General features: G+C 37.8%; 1 protein-coding gene across 2 annotated transcripts in view; it reads left to right on the top strand.

The window, feature by feature from the left end:
* GHR (growth hormone receptor) overlaps nt 1-11,880 on the top strand; it is a 356,653-nt gene extending 344,773 nt beyond the window's left edge. For both annotated transcript variants that reach the window (XM_043990446.1, XM_043990453.1), the window contains 3 exons: nt 557-647; nt 6,954-7,023; nt 8,727-11,880. In XM_043990446.1, coding sequence (XP_043846381.1) covers nt 557-647; nt 6,954-7,023; nt 8,727-9,698 — 1,133 coding nt within the window. In that variant the 3' untranslated portion in view covers nt 9,699-11,880. The remainder of the gene's footprint in view (nt 1-556; nt 648-6,953; nt 7,024-8,726) is intronic.
* The last annotated feature ends 8,839 nt before the right edge of the window (nt 11,881-20,719 follow it).

Below are 20,719 nucleotides of genomic sequence, written 5' to 3'. Positions count from 1 at the left end.
AGAAAGACCTGAGTTAAAATCCTGCCTCCGTGGGGCAGCTAGGTGGCGAAGTGGATAGAGCACTAGCCCTCCATTCAGGAGGACCTGAGTTCAAATCTGGCCTCAGACACTTGACACTTACTGGTTGTGTGACCCTGGGCAAGTCACTTAACCCCAGCTGCCTCACCAAAAAAAACAAAAACAAAAAAAAAATCCTGCCTCCAATACTGCAAGCCACTTAACCTGTTGCCTCAGTTTCCTCATCTGTAACATAAGGATCCTAATAACAGCTACCTTCCAGGGTTGTTGTGAGGATCGAATGAGATAATAAATGTAAAGTGCTTAGCAGTGCCCAGTACATAGTAAGCACTATATAAATATTAGCTATTATTATTAAACAAGCAGTGGTACTCTTCCAGGATAGCACCAATGTTTGTGGTGTCAGCTCAGTTTCCAGATAAAATGGCTCCTGACTTCACTAAGTGAATGGCAACTGTGAACTATTAAAACATTAAGCCTAGGTATCCCTTCAAAGACTCAAACCTTTGTGTGAGTGAATTTTTATTTTGCATTTCAGATTTCCAGTTTCCGTGGTTCTTGATTATTATCTTTGGAATATTTGGGCTGACAGGGGTGTTATTTGTATTCATACTTTCTAAACAACAAAGGTAAGTTTGAAATAGTCTTATTTAAAAGGTTGGGGATTTTTTTGGGAGGGGGGTCAATAGAGCTATTAGATTTCCATTTCTTATCCCATTTGTATTTCTTAATAGATTTCCCACAGAATTGTAAGTAAAAATGAAAAACAAAATCCAGTATAACTTTATGCATAGTTCCATATTCATGCCAATTTGGGCCTGCTCCATATACCATTGGTAGTTTACTGGTTTAGACACCATCAACTGTGGCTACAAATTCTTTAAGAACTATATATTCTCTGCCTAGAATGGATGTGTCTACACACACTGGTTTGCCCCTATTTGATAAAGTCATGTTGGAAGTCTTGTCTACTCATTTCTTAGCTTCGGGTCCTGTACTCTTCTTTCAAATGTTCATTCTAATTCAGGCAAAATAATGAAACTACACTGCAGAGTCTTGGGTATACAGCCTATAAAGGTATAACTGTCCAGCTAAGCCACGAGGCTACTAATGAGTTCTTGCCTGATCTGATCTTGTGCTTAAATACATAGGAAGTGAAGAAGAGATATAAGGCCATTTTTTAAAAAACTAATTTTTAAAAAAACTATTCTTGATATTTCAGGTAAAGTGGGGTTTGGACCTAAATTATTTTAATTGTTACAATCATATATTCCTCTTCACATTCTCCTTCTATATCCAGGACAAAATCTTAGAGATGTAAAAAGTGCACTGAGCTAGAATCCAAGAAAACTGGGTTTTTCTTCCTCCTTTGCCACAACTGTGTGACCTTGAAGAAGTCACTTAACTTTTACAGGCTTAATTTCTGGTATCTGTAAAGTGAAGGCATTGAACCAGTGGTCTCTAAGGTCCCTTTTAGGATTAAGATTTTATGATCATGTCCCGAATGCCTGTTGATATGAGTAACTCAATACAGAATATGGGGGGCAGCTAGGTGGTGCAGTGGATAGAGCACCGGCCCTGGATGCAGGAGTACCTGAGTTCAAATCCGGCCTCGGACACTTGACACTCACTAGCTGTGTGACCCTGGGCAAGTCACTTAACCCCCCATTTCCCCACCACAAATACAGAATATGGAAGTTTATTATAAAGTGTATAAAGTAGAATCAAAGATTATTAGACATCACCAAGAGCTTTGCATTTTGGAGAGTATTTGTATTGCCATATCACTCTCACTGCTGGCACCAGAATAAGGTTCAATATTCAAAACCCTGATCCAGCCCAAGGTGGAGCTGGCTAAAACTATCAGCATGAATTCCTTCTACTACCATGCTACAAAGAAGAGTTATGTTTTGAGTTTGGTTTATTTAGAGTTTTGTGGTGGTTGCTATTGTTTCTAAAGGGAAAGTACAGCTTCTGAGCTTTCTTAAAGTGAACCACAGCTAGAGTCTAATTCCCAGAAAGCAGAGAAAGTCCTGCCAGACTATACAATCTCTAGTATGCCAAGATTCTTCAGCTTAGTACATGATATGATACTTTCCTTGGGATTGTATCTTTGATTTTGTGATGTGATTGACTGGAAAAAATAAGTTGGACTATACAAAGTTTCACTTAACATACAACTTTTCAGGAACATTTCCATTTCTTATATCTAAGGATGCCTATAATATAGGTGGTTGGTAATGCTTTCAAGATGCTCGGGGTGGGGGAAAACACAAATGTTTATTTTTTAATTGCATGTGGGCTCTTTGAAGTAATGTCAACAATTTAAAATAACTTTAGATAAAACCCAAATTGTGTATCATTTGAATACTTCAGTGTGTATAGTTGATGAGCTAGTTGAGACAAAGCTAATTTATAGGCACAGTATCTTACTATAAAGTAAGATGATTCAATCTTTTAGAAGTTGTTTTATTTATGTCTTTTGTTTACATCCTACATGATTTTTTCTATATATTATGTCTCCTCCCCTACCCAGAAAGCCTTCTCTCATAACAAAGAAAAAAATAGATAAAACTAATATTTCAGCTGAATCTAATATTTTAATATGCAATGTTCACACCCATAATTCTTTATGTCTGCAAAGAAGGGAGATAGGTATATTCTTATATTTCTTCTTCAGGGTCAAGTCACACAGACTTCGGTCTTGATCATTTTGTTATTCTTGCCATTTACATTGTTAGAGCCATTGTATATATTGTTTTCCTAGTCCTTCTTATTTCAGTTTGTATCTGACCATTTAAGTCTTCCTATGCTTCTCTGTAGTCTTCATATTGATTCTTTTTCATAGCACAGTAATGTTCCATTACATTCGAGTACTGTATTAAGATAATTCACTCTTAGCCAGAGATCATCAGGAAACATTGTAAAAGCCAAGTGAGTTATGGTGTACATTATTTAATTTGTCAGGAATTAACCAGCCAACATTGAAGTGGAAGGAAAGAATAGGATCCTCCCAAATAAATAATGTTAAAGAAATTCAGTAAACTTCATCTTAGAGTTGTGAGGGGGAAATGTAATCTTTTATCAAGAAACTATCTTTTTGATCACTTTTTAAAACTATCACTATTGGGCCCCAGATTTTCTCTGGACTAAAATTAATCAAGCATATTATAGAAAAGGCTTTTTTAAAAAAACTTTCATGTCTTTCAAAAAATATATCTTTTTGTCTCCCACATCTTCAGCATTGACAGGGTTTCCACGTAGAGAAAACATGTCCTCTAATTACCATGTTCTAATAGAAATAGGAAGTATAGATAACATGTGCCAGAAAATATCTAGATTATACATTTTTGGCCCATGTAAGAAAACTTCAAATATTTCAGTACTTCTGCCAATCTGTGCCCTATCTTTGTTCCTCCAATGCTCAACAAAGCACTCTGACCATAATAATCACCTAGTTGAATTTTTAGTTGAGTTACATAGAATCATAAAGACTGCTTTACAAAAACTTTAAAGTTCACTCAGTCCAATATCTTGCCTTTAGGTAACACCACACAAATCAAGTCATCGTCCTCTCATTCAAAACAGTAAAACCCCTGTGTCCCAAGAAAAATATGAAATGTCAAATTCACAGAAAAAAAATTTCCCTTCCAGATCTACATCTACAATCCAATGAGAATAATAATTGTGATAATCGTTATTATATACTATCCCCTAGGTGTATAGGAAAAATCTGAGTGGAAAACATTTAAATGTGTCCCTTGTTTGTTTAAAACTTTTTATTCAAAAATTATCATTATTGAACAGATCTTCTGTATCAGTACAAGAGATGATAATGTCCATGCCCAACCTTTCCAGGACACTAGTGGAAAGCAGTAGAGCAGTTGGCAGAGGACTAAGAGGACAGGATGACAAAGTTGGACAATCAGACCTTTACAATACATCCATATCTTTGAAGTACTTTAATTATTTTGTTTAAAATTTTGCAGATTGCCAGATCACATATTAAAATGTAATTTAAAAAATTCTCGTCCATGCCACATCCAAGTGATTTTCTTATTTATCTAGAGTTGGGGATTATCTATGATACATCCTTCTATTAACCTAGATAACTAAGTTCTCCAATTACTCTTTATACTGTGGCCAGTTGTCATCACTGATGTACACTTCTGAGTCAGTATCATAGGCGCCAAAACAGTGATCTATAATCCATTCCACAACCACACACAGTAACCCTAGTCCCAGGCCAGTGGTTTCAGGGGCCCAACTAAAGAGAGAAAAATTGATGGATTAGTATGAATCACTGATGGAAAACCTCCTCATAGCACCATCATCTTCATAAAAATAACACTGATAACCACAAATCACATTTCTTTTTTCCCCCACAAATTACATTTCTATAAAGCATTAGGGTTCACAGTGTGTACTTCTCACACATGACTCTGGCAGGCAGATAGTTCATATCACAGATGAGAGAGCAAGAGAAGAAGAAATTTGCCCACTGTCACAACCAGAGCCTAGACTTGAACCCAGGCATCTTGTCCCTCCATCTGAGGCTCTTTTCTCTTCTGCCATTGAAAAAGAGGGCATTATATAGCATTACTGGCTTTCCTAGCATTACTATTATTTAGCTGTTCTAGGATATTTGGTTATATTGTCATTCTGCACTTCTGTATTTGGGGAAAGAAGTCAAATGAAAGAAATAGTCTTTGAGGGATACAGAATCAACAGGATGTTACAAGACATGCTTCTGCATCTTATTCCCATCTGAAAGTTGGTGGTTAGCCTGCTGAGTCAGCACACTGGAGGCTTGACTCAAAACAAACAAGGACCACCCAGAAAAGGCAGGTGAGAACATTCTGAGAACGACTTTCTCATTGAAGCTATTCACACTGGTGTCTTCCGAATGACAGCCAAGCCCTGGAATGGCCACAGTATTTGATCAGTTCTTCCTACTGCCAAGATAGGGAAAGTTACTTTCCGTACCTTTTATATGAACCCATAAAACAACTCTGTCGGGGGCAGCGTGTCCTTGACCAGGGGTTCTTTACCTTCTTTATATCATGGACTGTTGAAACCCATGGACCCCTTCCCAAAATTATGCTTTTAAATGTGGAAAATAAAATATATAGATTATTAAGGGAAGTCAATTATATTGAAATACCATTATTTTTTAAAATGTAATCAAGTTTATGGACACCAGGTTAAAAATCCCTAACCTAATATATAGAGGACTGATCTAGGAGCAAAAAGACCTGGGTTCAAGTCCTGCCTCTCACACATACCAGCTTTGTAACTGGGAGTTCCCTAATCTCAGGATCTCAGGGCTAAACCCTCCAACCCCTTCCACCCCACCCCCCAAAAAAGGTTGCTATAGTTCTTCAGGACAAACTTTAGCTCTAGTTTGGAGGTGGGGATAGAAGACAAGTATTGAAAAGGAAGATTTAAATGATCAAGATGGTGTCATAAGATGATAACTAGATTAGGAATAAGAGCAACTAAATTTTAATCTGGCTTGGCTCTGCCACTGCTGCTGACATTGGGCAAATCAATCCACCTGGGCTGTAAAATGTAAAGGTTGCACTAGACTGTCTATAGAGTTCCTTCCTATTGAAAGGCATCATGTTGTGGAAAAAAAACATAGATTTGGAATCATAGGACTCTGGATGGAATCCTCGTTACTCCCTGTGTGATCTTGGGCAAGTCAAATAACTTATTTGACCCTCTGGGGGCAGCTAGGTGGCACAGTGGATAAAGCACGGGCCCTGGATTCAGGAGGACCTGAGTTCAAATCCAGCCTCAAACACTTAACAATTACTAGCTGGGTGACCCTGGTCAAGTCACTTAACCCTCATTGCCTAGCAAAAAAAATAAATAAATAAAATAACTTATTTGACCCTCACTTTCCTAACCTTCCATTAAAGGGATCGACTAAGTGACTTCTAAGGTGCCACCACCAGCTCTTAGGTTGTGATTCTCATAAATCAAATCTTACCTTCAATTATTGCAGTAAGTAATATAATAAACAAGAATAGGAAGGCTGGAATAAGCAGTGCAATGAATGGTGTGTACAATGGTTACATTTTAAGTATCTGAAACTGAAAGACCCAAACACTCAAATGGATCACCTGAACCATTAAATCATCACTGCTATCAGTAGACACTATGACCTAATGGATAGAGGGTTGGTCTAGGAGCCAAGAAAATATGAGATCCCTTTTCTTCATGTGATTTGGGTTTTTTTTTTAATTAAACAAAAGGTCTCCTACAGTTGCTTTCTTATAACTAACCCAGAAATTGTGGGGCAGCTGGGTAATGCAGTGGATAAAGCACCGGCCCTGGATTCAGGAGGACCTGAGTTTAAATCTGGCTTCAGACACTTGACACTTACTAGTTGTGTGACCCTGGGCAAGTCACTTAACCCTCACTGCCTTGCAAAGAAAAAGAAAGAAAGAACGAGAGAGAGAGAGAGAGAGAGAGAGAGAGAGAGAGAGAGAGAGAGAGAAAGAAAGAGAAAGAAAGAAAGAAAGAAAGAAAGAAAGAAAGAAAGAAAGAAAGAAAGAAAGAAAGAAAGAAAGAAAGAAAGAAAGAAAGAAAGAAAGAAAGAAAGAAAGAAATTGTTCCTGAATCTTACTCTAGAAAGTGAAAGCTAGCTACCATCCTTCCATGTATGCATCCATGGAGTAGTTTGCCAGAGAATTGCCTCTGATTTGAAACTGACTACAGTAAAAAGTTTATTTTGCCACATGGATTCTACCTTCTTGTATAATTTTTTCATCACATCCTTTTGCCTCTACCATTTTCTCTTCTTTCTTTCCCTTCTTAGTGATGATATTTCTAAAATAAAGATAATATTATATTTTCTAACCTTTTAGAGAATAAAATGTATACTTTTAAAAGCAGTCAGACCATTTGATTTTTTTTTTTCGGGCTAGGCTCAAGCTGCTGATTCTGCCCCCAGTTCCAGTTCCAAAAATTAAAGGGATAGATCCGGATCTTCTCAAGGTAATCACTAACCTTTTTTGGCCTGTGGTTAGTCCTGAGGCAGGGAACAGATTACACTGAGTTTTCCTGCCCAGGACACCTGCTTCACATTAATTTGGGGTTTCTCAGGGGGCAGCTAGGTGGTGCAGTGGATAAAGCACCAGCCCTGGATTCAGGAGGACCTGAGTTCAAATCCAGCCTCAGACACTTGACACTTATTAGCTGTGTGACCCTGGGCAAGTCACTTAACCCTCATTGCCCCACCCAAAAAACAAAAAAAAAATAAAATAAATCTCATGATGTTCATGATATCAATCAATAAGCATTTATTACGCATATCACAAAGACAAACATGAAATAGTCCCTGCCTTCCAAGAACTTCCATTCTGTGAGGGGAGACAACATAGATATATACAAGTATATATACCATGTATATAAAGAAACTACAAGGTAATCTGGTGGGAGAGACAGATATGATATTGATGGGGCACTAGGGCAGAGCCCAAAGAATAAGGACTTTTTCTTTCTCTCTATTGAAGAGATATAATTCTTCCAGGATTTGAAAGGCATTCCAAGTATCATATGTAATAAAGTAAATTATAATCCCTCTCTGGGATTTGGGCTATGCTTCTTAATAGGACTTTAATAAAGGATCCTCTCTAGGGTTTCCCCAAGTAGAGCAGAAAGAAAACCCCAATTCACAGCTCTGAGCTGAATAATAATTTAGAAAAAGGAAGCATTACTGAAATCTCACATGGCAACACTAAACATGCAAATGGACTACATTAGTTAGGATCCAGGCTGATTTTGCTTATAGGTAAGCAGGGCCCTGACCATGTGAAAAGTTGGTTGCTTCTGTTAGACACAAGAGTTTTGAAACAGGGAAAAGAACAGAAGGGATCCCATCCCTGAATCAGGATAAGATTTGGGGGAAGTCTTCCATCTGAAGCCCAAACAGCCACTTTCTCTGAGAGAATAATACCAGAAAGCATTGATGTGTATGGTAATGTGTGTATTATTCCCAAGTTCTCAAACCCCTAGTGAACTGGCTCAAATTTAAAGAAGTTGCTGCAACCATTCAACCCTCCCCATATTCACTTCTAAATACAGCATAGCCATGGGAGATGGACCAATTGCTATCTACTGCTATACTCAGTTCAAGTAGATCACCAAGGGTTTCAGTCCTCACCGGGTCAGTTGTTTGCAAAATCTAGCATGTACTCCAGCTCCCAGACCCCTCTGGTCCCCCTCCCAAGCTTTTGAAGCTCAAAGACAGAGAAGATCCCCTCCATTTCACATCATTACTTCTAGAAGGATGCTCACCAAACATGCATGTTCCCTTATTGACTAGTCCTCCCTCTTACATATGTATTTGCTTTATTTAGAGGCAGTGAATAGAAGAATAGAAGACCTGGGTTCAAATCCTGCCTCAAGTTACTCAAACTCCCTGTGTCTCAGAGAGCTACCTAAAACCTATCTACTAAGTCAGATAGGTTGTAATCTTCATTAGCATATAATAATATGCCATATAGATAATGCCTTATAAAGAAGATTCGGTGCTGACAAAGTCTTAGGCACTGAATGTGTTTGTGTGCTATTATTATTGTCATAATTCATTGGGTATTTATTGTTTTTATTATTCCGTTGCTGTGTTACTTGACATGTTACTGGATATGATCAAACTGAACCTCTCCTCACAGTCTTGTTTTTCTTCATTTTTATAGAAAGGAAAATTAGAAGAGGTAAACACAATCTTAGCCAGCCATGATAGCTATAAGCCTCAATTCTACAATGATGATTCTTGGGTTGAATTCATTGAGCTGGACATTGATGACCCTGATGAAAAGACAGAAGAATCTGACACAGACAGACTTCTAAGCAGTGACCACCAGAAATCCCTCAATTACCTTGGGGCGAAGGATGATGACTCTGGACGTACAAGCTGTTATGAGCCAGACATTCTGGAGACTGATCTGAGTACCAGTGACTCGTGCGATGGGACTTCAGACATTGCTCAGTCACAAAGGATGAAAGGGAAAGCAGATCTCTTATGTCTTGATCAGAAGAATGATGGGTCACCTTCTAATTGTGAGCCCCCAACTATTCATCCACCCAACGGTGTCATCCTTTCAGAAGGTAGCAAGCCAAGACCGCTTCTTACAAGTGGAATTGAGTCAACTGGCCCACCTGTCCATACTCAGCTGAGCAACCAGAGTTCACTGGCAAACATTGACTTTTACGCCCAGGTGAGCGACATTACTCCTGCAGGAAGTGTTGTTCTTTCACCCGGGCAAAAAAATAAGGCAGGGATATCACAGTGTGATGGGCACCCAGAAGTGGCCTCACTGTGTCATGCAAACTTCATCATGGACAATACCTACTTCTGCGAGGCAGACGCGAAAAAATGTGTTTCTATGGCCCCTCATGTTGAGCCAGAGCCCCGGGTAGAGCCGGGCTTTAGCCAGGAAGACGTTTACATCACCACAGAAAGCCTTACCACTACTGCTGTGAGTTCCGGAATAGCGGGAGGACCTTCAAATTCTGAAATGCCCGTGCCCGACTATACCTCTATTCACATAGTACAGTCTCCACAGGGCCTTGTACTCAATGCTACCGCGCTGCCTGTGCCTGACAAAGAATTCCTCACCTCGTGTGGCTACGTAAGCACAGACCAACTGAACAAAATCATGCCCTAGCCTTTCTTGCGTTTACCCTGCGCATATATATTTAATGGCATAAAGATGGCTTGGGCTTGTCCGCTTAAACCAAAATAATGTTTAAACATTTTTTTGGCGGTTCTTAAGCGCTTTTTTCCTGAAATGTTGAAACATGATAAACACACACAAACACACAAGCGTTAATCGGTCTCTTTCCTATTGTGAATTGTAAATATTTTAAAGCATTGTCTCTCCAAGACCATTGAGTAGCAGTGATTGTCTTGTTATTGTGGGTGTTGATTTTGTGATACTAAACATTGAATGACTATGTTTTTAATGTATAGTAAATCATGCTTTTTGAAAAAGCTAAAATCAGGTGGTTTTGCAGTTCAGGAGAATTTAATGCAAATCATACCATACACTGAGTTGTTTGATGTTTTTTTAATCGGTAATTGGGAAAACCAAATAAAATATAAACAGGAAAGCAGAAGTAGTTTGGGTAAGTAAAACATTTATTTTGACATACAAATTGATAAAGATATTTTAATATTCTAGACTAAAAGCACGGCTGTTTTATATTGCGGTACACAATGTGTGCTGTAATTTATGATGATCCATCTAAAGAATGTATTCGTTGCAATTTTACCAAAACTGATTTAGGTTTTGGTCATTGCAGCAAAAATAAGAAGCAAAAATGAAATAAAATAACAAAAAAAAGTTAGTTTTTTATAGGGTCATTTTTATACCTCCAAAAAAACAATCCTTAGATAATTCTAAAATGATTATAGTGACTTTATTAGATCATATTCATCTTACCATAAGGGTTTTTTTTTCAGCATATTTATACATTTTTAAGTTTTCAGGCAAACCTTAAGTAAGAGCAAAGAATCCATTCACCACCATATTCCAGTCCACGCCCCATAGGTATCAAGAGGAGTAAAAGTTATAGCAGATATTTCTTTGCCAGAACATTTAAATGTTTTAAAAACACTTTAACAAATTTAAAAAACACTTTAAAAAACCAGTTGCACCTTGAGTGATTTTTAAGCCCATGGGAAAATCCAAAATGAGCACTGAAACCTTGGCATCTATATCTTCACAGATAGGGCCTGATTTTTATCCCATTGTTTCACAAGTGGGGGTTGAGGTACATGAAGCATTTTTAAGTTGAAACCAGATGAAATGAAGTGAACAGGGAACAGAGGGCAATGTTGTTCAAGAAACTTAGGTTTGGGTATTTTAGGGTTTCTTTTCCCCCACAGCCTTTATAAAGGCAGCCTCCATCTTTCAAGATAATCAGGGACAAGAGCAACATAGATAAATGAGATTTGTGGATAATACAAGATCCCACAAACCAATATCAGTAGCTTTCTCCCATGCCAAACTTTTTTCCCCCTTAGGGCTTCTGGTGTGTTGTAAAACTATCTGATTTGAACTTTACCTCCCTTAGTTTTTCCTCTAGGATCCCCTCAAGGAAAATGTTGGTGAAGAGTGAGACAGCTACAAAAGCAGACAATAGTAAAGAAAAGGAGAAAGGGAGGATCTATATAATCTGTACAAACCGGATAATCAGTCCCTGAATAAACACTATTTTTTCTTAGTAGATGTGAGGAAAGTTCTCCAAAAAGTACATTATTAAAGAGGAAAATACTATCTGGGCAAGAGAATGGACTTAATTTGAAGCAGCAGCAATATACAAAGTAAGATAGATGAAACTTTGAATTTTTTTAACTTCTCCATCAGTGGGATTTGCCCAGTAAGCACAGGCATCTTTAAGACACGAACAACATCATCAGGGACTTTCAATCCCTCTTTTCCTGCAAGAACTGCAGCCAGTTGCTGGAACTGGGTTTGGAAAGTCCAGCATGTGACTTTGTAGTAAGTGTTTATTAGATCTTCTGCTAACTTGCTACTGCAGTTTTCTAACAGCTCCATTATTTAGTTTCATGTAACATTTCATAAATGTAACACTAATTCAATTAAAGCTACATATGTTTTTGGAAGAAGTCTCTTACTATATTCAAATAGGCTGACAAAGTTTCTATAGCCAAAAATAGTTTAAAAAATACCTCAATCAAGCTCAGAATGTTATTTTGGTACTTTACTGGTTATACAAGCCATTATTCACCAGTATGAATAGTTGTGTCTTTCGGTTTATATTTAACTTCTTTATGTCTGTGGAATTTTTCCCTTCAAAGTTTAATAAATTTATTTTCCTGGATCCTTGAAGATGTGTTCTTTGTTATCAAATGCCAACATTAAAAAAAATCATGATTATGTACTGCAGATTCCTGATTCTGTAAGAAGGGTTTGCCATCATGGATTTGGGCCAGTTTGAGTCAGTGTAAAAGCTAAAATAAATCCAGAGAAAAAAGGAAATGTTGGCTTATGCTAAGTTATCTTAGTCCAACCAGAACCAGACCATGGAGAGACTAAGTTTAGAAACTCCCTACAAAATTTGGTCTGAGAACTCCAACATCTCACCTGCTTAAAGAAAATACTTAAAAGTGAATAAGCTGGGGCAGCTAGATGGCGCAGTGAATAAAACACCAGCCCTGGATTCAGGAGGACCTGAGTTCAAATCCAGTCTCAGACACTTGACACTTACTAGCTGTGTGACCCTGGGCAAGTCACTTAACCCTCATTGCCCCGCAAAAAAAAAAAAAAAAAGTGAATAAGCTGTTTGATGGAAGTGAGACGAGATCTTAGTTCAAACCAATAGAGAGTCCCCAACCTCATCCAAGAAGAATATTTCTGACTTTCTAAGGAGAAAAGCTGAAAATTGGAGACAAGTTGAATATCTAGTTTTTCCTACAATCAGGACTCATATCTCCTTCAAAAAATGCAACATCATACAAAACAGCCTGGTGGGAAGTCCAATCACTTATGTATGGGCTTCTGTGGGCCCTTTTTGTTTTACGCATTTTTGAGGTTTAATAACGACTATCCTTCTCGACATAATTTTAATACCTTGAGTGCTTGTACAGGAACTGAGAATCCCGTCATCTCCGAATAGCAAACCCTAGAAATGATCTATACTTTAAGTATACTCAGTGATCTTCCTGGAGCAACTACAGGTAGGGGAAATGAACCAAGGAGAGAAATTGACCCTTTGGGAGTAGCTCCCAATATGATCCTGGTTTGTATGAATCCAGAGCCTTTGGAGGAAATGCTGAGTCATATTTTCAAGTATGGAAAACAAAGCAAGCAAACAAAATCTTCAGAGACCTAAGGAGGATTGTACATTGGCATTGAGGTACATGATAGGAAAAAAAGAGAGATGCAGGTTTCCCCTCTCTCAGGCATTACTGTCATGTAGTTTGAGATTTGGGCCACTGTTAGGTCAGAAGCTCTCGTGTGTTTTTTTTCTCTATGGTGGTTGTTTTGTAACTAGTTCTTTTTACTTTTGCTTTTGTTAACCCTGTCTATGGGCAAAACTGGATCCTGGGGAATAAGTCAAGCCTAAACAAGAGCCAGAGTAGGGCTCAGTACATCACTGTGAGAATCTTGTAGGCCCAGGCGCAGCCTCAACATATCACAAGATTACTTTGAGATCACGGTGAAGTTGAACCTGTGTCTACCTTGCCAAAAAACTGTGCTCCTGAAAATACTCTTTTCATAGCAGTCTTAAATTTTGTTTGAGAAAAATGTAAAATTTCTGTAGCAATATGTAATATCATTACAAACAACTGAATAAGAATAAATCCTGCACAAACTACTGGGAACATTTTCCTAAAATATGTTTCATAACTCTGAATTCTTCTTAGATACCCTGTTGGGAACTGTTAATGTCTACTGAATGAAAATTACCCTTATCTTTTGGAATAAATACTGACATTATTTGGTAACATTGAAATAAGGGTATTTAAAATTTTTTATGTAAACATTGTCATTTGCACCTCTCGTTCTTGGTTGGTTTAAATTTTTCCTTTGGATTTCAAGGTAACTTATTAAGTACCATCAATGGAAGAGGAGGAACTTACACAGACTATGGAATATAACATACAACACCAAAATAAGTCCAATTGAAATGTTAGCACCAGTGATAAGATTTGAAAAAGAAATTATTAATACAAACATTGACACAAATGAAGTGAAATTTACGGATTATTTAGTTTGGTTAGTAAATCACAGAGAATCAACTAAAAAATCTGTTTGAGACAATAGCTTCTGTAAAGTAGGAGGATACAAAATAAATCCACATATTATTAGTATTTCTATACAGCAATGACAAAATACAAGAATTATAAAAATAATAAAGGGAAATCTCATTCATAATAGCTATAAAACATTAAATATCTTAAAGCCAAACTACCAAGATACACTCAAGATATATAAATACAATTACAAAATGTTCTTTAAAGAAACAGTGACAATTGGAAAAATGTTCATTATAAAAATTATACTACCAAAATTAATTTTCAGATTTAGTGCTACATAAACGAAGCAGATTGTTTCTTCCTCTCATTCCCTTTAACTAGTCCTGGTCATTAGGGCTAGTTTTTTTAATTTCATTTTTTGCATCCCTTTGCATAGAGGGTTTCTCTCACTCTCTTCATTATCCATCCTCTCTTTCTGTCTAATCTAGACCCTCAATCTCCGATTCATAACTCCTATAATGATATAGTTTCTCTCTATTCTTTGTATTTCTCATGGAATTAAAACTTCTGAGACATCCATTCAATGCTCTCATTTTGTATAGCTTGCCCTACACATTTCCCTTTTCCATTGTGCCTCAGTCCCAGAATAATGCCAATTCCTGCAAGTAACGGAGAGGACACTGTCCCATGATAGAACCCTCCCCCTAATTAATTGTCTGATTATGGGGGCAGCTAGGTGGCACAGTAGATAAAGCACCAGCCCTGGATTCAAGAGGACCTGAGTTCAAATCAGGCCTCAAACACTTGACACTTACTAGCTGTGTGACCCTGGACAAGTCACTTAACCCTCATTGCCCCACTCCCCCCAAAATCTCTGATTATGCAGCCCATTACTCTTCTATGACCTTCCCCTGGTTAGCTACCTTCCCCAACTGCCTCAAAATCACTTCCCTGGGTCCATACCTTTCCATTCCCCTAATGCCAGTTGCTTTCAGAATATCCAACTCCCTCCCTCCTGAGGCAACATTAGTAGTCTTTTCAATCACCAAATCCCCCAATTGAGACCCAAGACAAAGTCCCCATCTCCCTTCACAGAGCATCTCTTCACCCACAGGAGTATTCATCAGTAGGCAGGACGATGAGGGTTAAGTGACTTGCCCAGGGTCACACAGCTCTAGTAAGTGTCATGTGTCTGAGGTAAAATTTGAACTCAGGTCCTCCTGAATCCAGGGCCAGTGCTTTATCCACTGCGCCACCTAGCTGTCTCCAAGAGAAATTTTAAAAGAAAAAAATCTATGTAGCAGAATTAACCAACACATCAGCCATGTTTGATGCTTCATGCAGTATTCCCTACTTATAGTCCCATACTTCTGCAAAGAAGGGATGGCCATTTTCTCAGCTCTTCTCCAAAGCTAAGCTTCATTGTTACAATTACACAGTATTCAGTTTCCTTTTTGTGTTCTTTCTGTTGAAACTTGTGTATTTGTATATGTTGTCTTTCTGGCTCTTTTTACTTAACTCTGCCACACCTTCTCTGATGATACCACTAATAATAATTTACATTATTTTCACATCTTCAAAAAACTTTGCAAGTATCACAGTCCATCATTTTAGATTCATAGCAATCTTGTTAAGTTGGTACCCCATTTTACAGATGAAAAAACTGAGGCTCGAACAGGCTAAATGACTTATAAAAAGTGAGATTTAAAGCCACTTAAATACTCCAAGTCTCCACAGAATATCTACTACATTATAATGCCTTCCCAGTAGAAAACTTTTTTTTTAGTCATTTCAGTCGAGTCTGACTCTTCATGACCTCATTTGGGGTCTTCTTGGCAAAGATACTGAATTGCTTTGCCATTTCCTTTTCCAGCTCATTTTATAGATAAGAAAACTGAGGCAAAAAGTGTTAAGTGACTTGTCCAGGGTCACATGGCTAGCAAGTGTCTGAGGCCATATTTGAACTCAAGATGAGTCTTCCTAACTTCTGGCCCAGCAGTCTATCCACTGTGCCACCTCGCTCCCCAGATAGAAGGCTAGGCCTAAAATTTCAGTGGGCTGCATCATTGTATTGTGAAGGAAAGGGGTTGAAAATAGGTTCATTTCTATGAATTAAAGAATATCCTTCTTTCTAATGCGAAGAGATAATACTATAGTCCCAATTTCAGTACAGGTGATAATGATGTTGATGACAATAATGATAATAATAATTAAAGCTGATGTAGCATTTTGAGGTTCACAAAGCACTTTCTTTGCAACCTTTCTCTGTGATAGTTAATAGAGGCATTATCATCCCTATTTTAGAGAGGAGAAAACTAAGGCTAAGAGAGACTAGGTAACTAAGGTCACATAGCTAGTAAATGCCTAGGTCAAGACTTGAACCCAAGTCCTTGCTCCAAATCCAGTGCTTTTCCTTCTATATCATATTTCCACATCTGAACAACTACATCTTTACAGCTTTTACTAATACTTTATAATACTGAAAGCTACAATAGCACATAGAATTTCATATTTCTAAATATAATAATCATTTCGTTATAGGAAATCAGTACCATTTCAAGTTCTACCTCCTCTGTGGAATCTTCTCTGATGCCTTCAGTTTAAAATGATCTCTTTCTTCTCTGAATTCTCACTGAACTTGGTCTCTATGACTCTGAAGGCATTAATGTCATACTCTCTTTTACTTTTGTTGCAATCATACCTCAATTAACAAATCCCTAGGAAATAAACTACCTTGTACAGGTTATTGTTTATACACACACACACACACACACACACACACACACACACACACACACAGAGGTTTCTTAAAGAGCTGCCTGTTTTCTATTACATTAAAAAATAATCTAGTGTACAAGTTTGTTCTAGGTGAAGGTTGTGACATATAAAAAGTTCAGGAGAAAATGGCTGGGTGATTAATCATTTTATTAATCATGCTAGCAATAATGAATAAGAAGGGTCAGTAACACTCAAGAATGCCAAAGACCTGTGAGATTTAAAATTGGATATACGAGCATTAAACTCCCCCTTTAACTTTACCCTTATATATCTCCCAGACCACTAAGAAAAAGAAGCCTCTGAGCTTTAATCAGTGAGGGATTAGCCTTTATTGTTTAGACAACAAACAGGTGGTACCGATTAGGGAAATAGGAAAGTAGAAATACAAATGAATAGTCTAAGATCTACGCTTAGTCTATATTCTTTTATAAAACTCACGGAATCCCAAAACTGCCTGTCAGGCCGAGAACCAGAGCCAATCACCAAAGCATGCGCCGTCAAGCCAGAGTGAGCGAGACAGAGAGCGAACTTCCATTCTACCCTCCGTTTTAAGTTGGCGTCCCAGAAGTATGGCGTGTTTGGCCACGCTCTCCCAGGCAGCAGCAGGCGCACCACTGTTAGTCGAGGTCTCCTCCCCAAAAGGGCGGTCCTTCAAAAACCGCTTCAGTAGCATGCGCTCAACTCTCAAATGATTCAGCTAAAACTTACGGTTTTTTACCACAGACCCTTCATGAAACCCATGTAAGTGAGTGTTCCTGAAGGTGGAAATCAACTATGATTGGTTAACAATTAATGAAAGAATGAATATTATGAGGAGTGGACCTATTCTAATGAAGGTATGGGGTATGTGACTCTGATCCCTGTCTTGTCAAAGAGACTTATCTATGTTCGTATCACCCTCCTGACAAAAGGGAGAATCCACATTTTCTCAGACCTAAAACACTATGAGCCGGAATCCATCAATTCATCTAAACTAAAATTTCTTTACTTTTTGAACAGATTTGAGTTTTCTCCATATCAAGCCTGCACTTCAAAGGCTGCCTGAGTAACCTATAGGGGCTGATTTCTGAAGGAGGAAGTAGAAAAGGAATAAAAGCGTGGTCCTAATTTCAATAATTAGTTATTAATACAAGAGAGAAATAATCATTTCTCTCGAGGTAAATAGAATGAACCTTAGTCAAAGTTGCAAGACCTAAGAAATTTGTTTTTATCTCGAGTCTCCTTTTGCTTCAACTTTCCCACATGGTATATACCCTCTACTACTTTCTAATTTTCACACCATTTACCCAACATGCCCTGTTTCTCTATTTATGTCTTCCACTAACAAAACAAGAAATAATGAAAATAACAGTTTACAATTACATAGCTCTTTGTGGTCACAAAGGACTTTTACTCATATTATGTGTTTCCATTAAATTCAATTTGATGGGGGCAGCTAGGCGGCACAGTGGATAAAGCATCGGCTCTGGATTCAAGAGGACCTGTGTTCAAATATGACCTCAGACACTTGACACTTACTAGCTGTGTGACCCTGGGCACATTACTTAACCCTCATTGCCCCAGAAATAAATAAATAAATAAATTCAATTTGACAACATTACTAATTCCCTACTATGTGCGAAGTATTGGGGATAGAAAAGTAAGCAGAATTCTTCTTTTTATGACACCAGCCTAAAACAGGGCTTTGCACACAGCAAATACTTAATGTATATCTATTAAATTGGTTGAATTCTACATGGGAAATACAACGCCTATGTTCTTGTCATTGTTCAATCATTCATTCATCTTACTCTTCGTGACCCCATAGACCATAACATGTCAGTACTGTCTGTGGGGTTTTCTTGTCAAAGATACTGAGCAGTTTGTCATTTCCTTCTTCAGTATAGCATATAAACAGATAACTAAATACAAGGTAATTTGAGGTATGGCAACCCAGAGAGTACTGGAAGGGAAAGGCTGAGAAGAGGCTGGGATGGCTGAGTCTATTCTTACATGCCCCCTGGTGGCATGTTCAGATACAACACCCTGAGCAGCTACTCCAAGCCACACTTTAGTGCTAGTAAAAACATTGTATCTATGGGACTCTAAAAGTTCCAATACAGAGATAAAAGTGCTTCATCAAATAATTCCTCTTACATATATATAGTATTTTATATATGCAATACCCTGTTATAATAATTAGCTCATTTTAAGCTTGAGGGCAATATAATGATACTCAGCGTTTACATAGTTCCCTCCTGTGTTACTTTAGGGATTTTATATTAAACAAAAAGTTAGAAATACAATCATGATTGCTTCAAGTCCCCAGTTAGGAAAATTCCTAACATTTAGGCAGAGATCTGGCTCTCTGCCTTAATTTACATTTTATATTTATCTCTTTGTGGTTGAGACAAAATTCAGATAACCAGAAACATTACGGTAAAGAAACAAGAAAAATACATCACAATTTCTTTTAATAGGCACTGGGAGGAGTAGGTGGTAGGGGAAAATAAGACATTTTCTTGAAACTCCCCTCAGTCCTTGAAAAGATATGTATGAACATGATTAATATAGAAATATGTTTTCCATGACTATACATCTATAACCTATAACAAATTGCTTACCATCTCAAGAAGGGGGGAAGGAAGAGAGAAAAGAAGAGAATTTGGAACCCCAAATTTTTTTTAATGAATGTTAAAAATTGCCTTTATATGTAAGTGAGAAAAATTTAAATATTGTTTCTTAAAAAAAAGAAAGAAAAGATAGGTATGACTGACTGGTGGTATCAGTCCAAATGTTCTATCCTTTAATGCTAGTGCCTTTTCTCTGTTAATTATCTCCAACTTATCTTGTATATACCTTGTTTGTATGTAGTAGTTTGAAAGTTATCTATCCCATTATACTGTGCATTCACTCCTTGAAATAAGGGAGTCTGTTTTGCCTTTCTTTGTTTCTGTAACACAGTGCCTGGTACATACCAAGCACTTGATAAATGTTTATTGACTGACTGACTGATTGACTACTCCAAGATGCCTGGAGGGATTGTGGCCTTTCTCAGTATCACCTTTCTCTGCTATTGCTTAGTCCTACATTTTCTTTCTACTTTTGCTGGTGGGCCCCACTCCTTCCTCTCTGGAACCAGATCTTCAAATTCTCTCTGGTTCTCACTTGCTCCCACTTCCATAAAAACTCTTCAGGGTTTGACCAAGACCCCTACCCAATCAGAACAGATGTCTGGTCACACTTAATTCTGACTGATTGAGTCACTAAAGAATCATTCCCCCCTTACAAGGTAACTACTTTCAAATGGAGTGGGAACAATCATCAACCAATGAACTCCTACCTCTATAAATATATTATGGTGTCTCATCCTCGAAGGGAATTTAGAGGTCTTAACTATAATCATACAGCTAGTTAAGTGTCACAGGTAGCACTAGAATCCAGGTCTCTGGTAATTCCATTCCTACACTGCACTGTCTCTCATAGGGAAGAGGAGATATATAGCTAGGTCCTTAAGGCCACATATATTCAAATTTGCACTGTTCAAAGTTATAATTATATAACATATGTTCATTGGTTTTAGTCCAATGGAAATACGCAGTGTGAATTTGAATAATGTGACCACTTCAGGGGATTTCTTATTCTCACTAATGGGGAACTAGGTAGAGTAACAGTTTCACAACCTGTAAATGTCTCATAGGTACTTAGTTCACAGAATGAGACATAGAACAATTACCTATTTTCATATTACAGGGCACAGTGGATAGAGCTCCAGGCCTGAAGTCAAGAAGACTTATCTTCCTGTGTTCAAACCTGGCCTCAGATACTTTCTAGTTGTGTGACCATGGGTGAGTCACTTAACCCCTGTTTGCCTTAGTTTCCTCATCTATAAAATGAGCTGGAGAAGGAAATGGCAAACCACTCCAGTATCTTTGCCAAGAAAACTCCAAATGGGGTCACAAAGAGTTGGACAAGACTAAAAAAACTGAAAAATAATAGCCTATTTTCCTCAGCTCTCTCCCAGCTATATTTTTTCTTCCCACTCAGCATTGATAGTGACCAAGTCCAAGAACCATTGCCCTACATTTCACCATCAAGTACTAACCCCACCTTTGCCCACTGGAATCTGCTTCTCCAACCCCTAATCTAGGAATTATAGGTAAGATCGGTAGTTCTAAGGCTATAAGAGACCCTAGAGGTCAG

This window comes from Dromiciops gliroides, chromosome 1 (genome assembly GCF_019393635.1).
Source record: "Dromiciops gliroides isolate mDroGli1 chromosome 1, mDroGli1.pri, whole genome shotgun sequence".
In the NCBI taxonomy this organism is placed as follows: Eukaryota; Metazoa; Chordata; class Mammalia; order Microbiotheria; family Microbiotheriidae; genus Dromiciops; species Dromiciops gliroides.
Note: the sequence above shows the minus strand (reverse complement) of the source record. Positions and strands in the feature narration are given on the sequence as shown.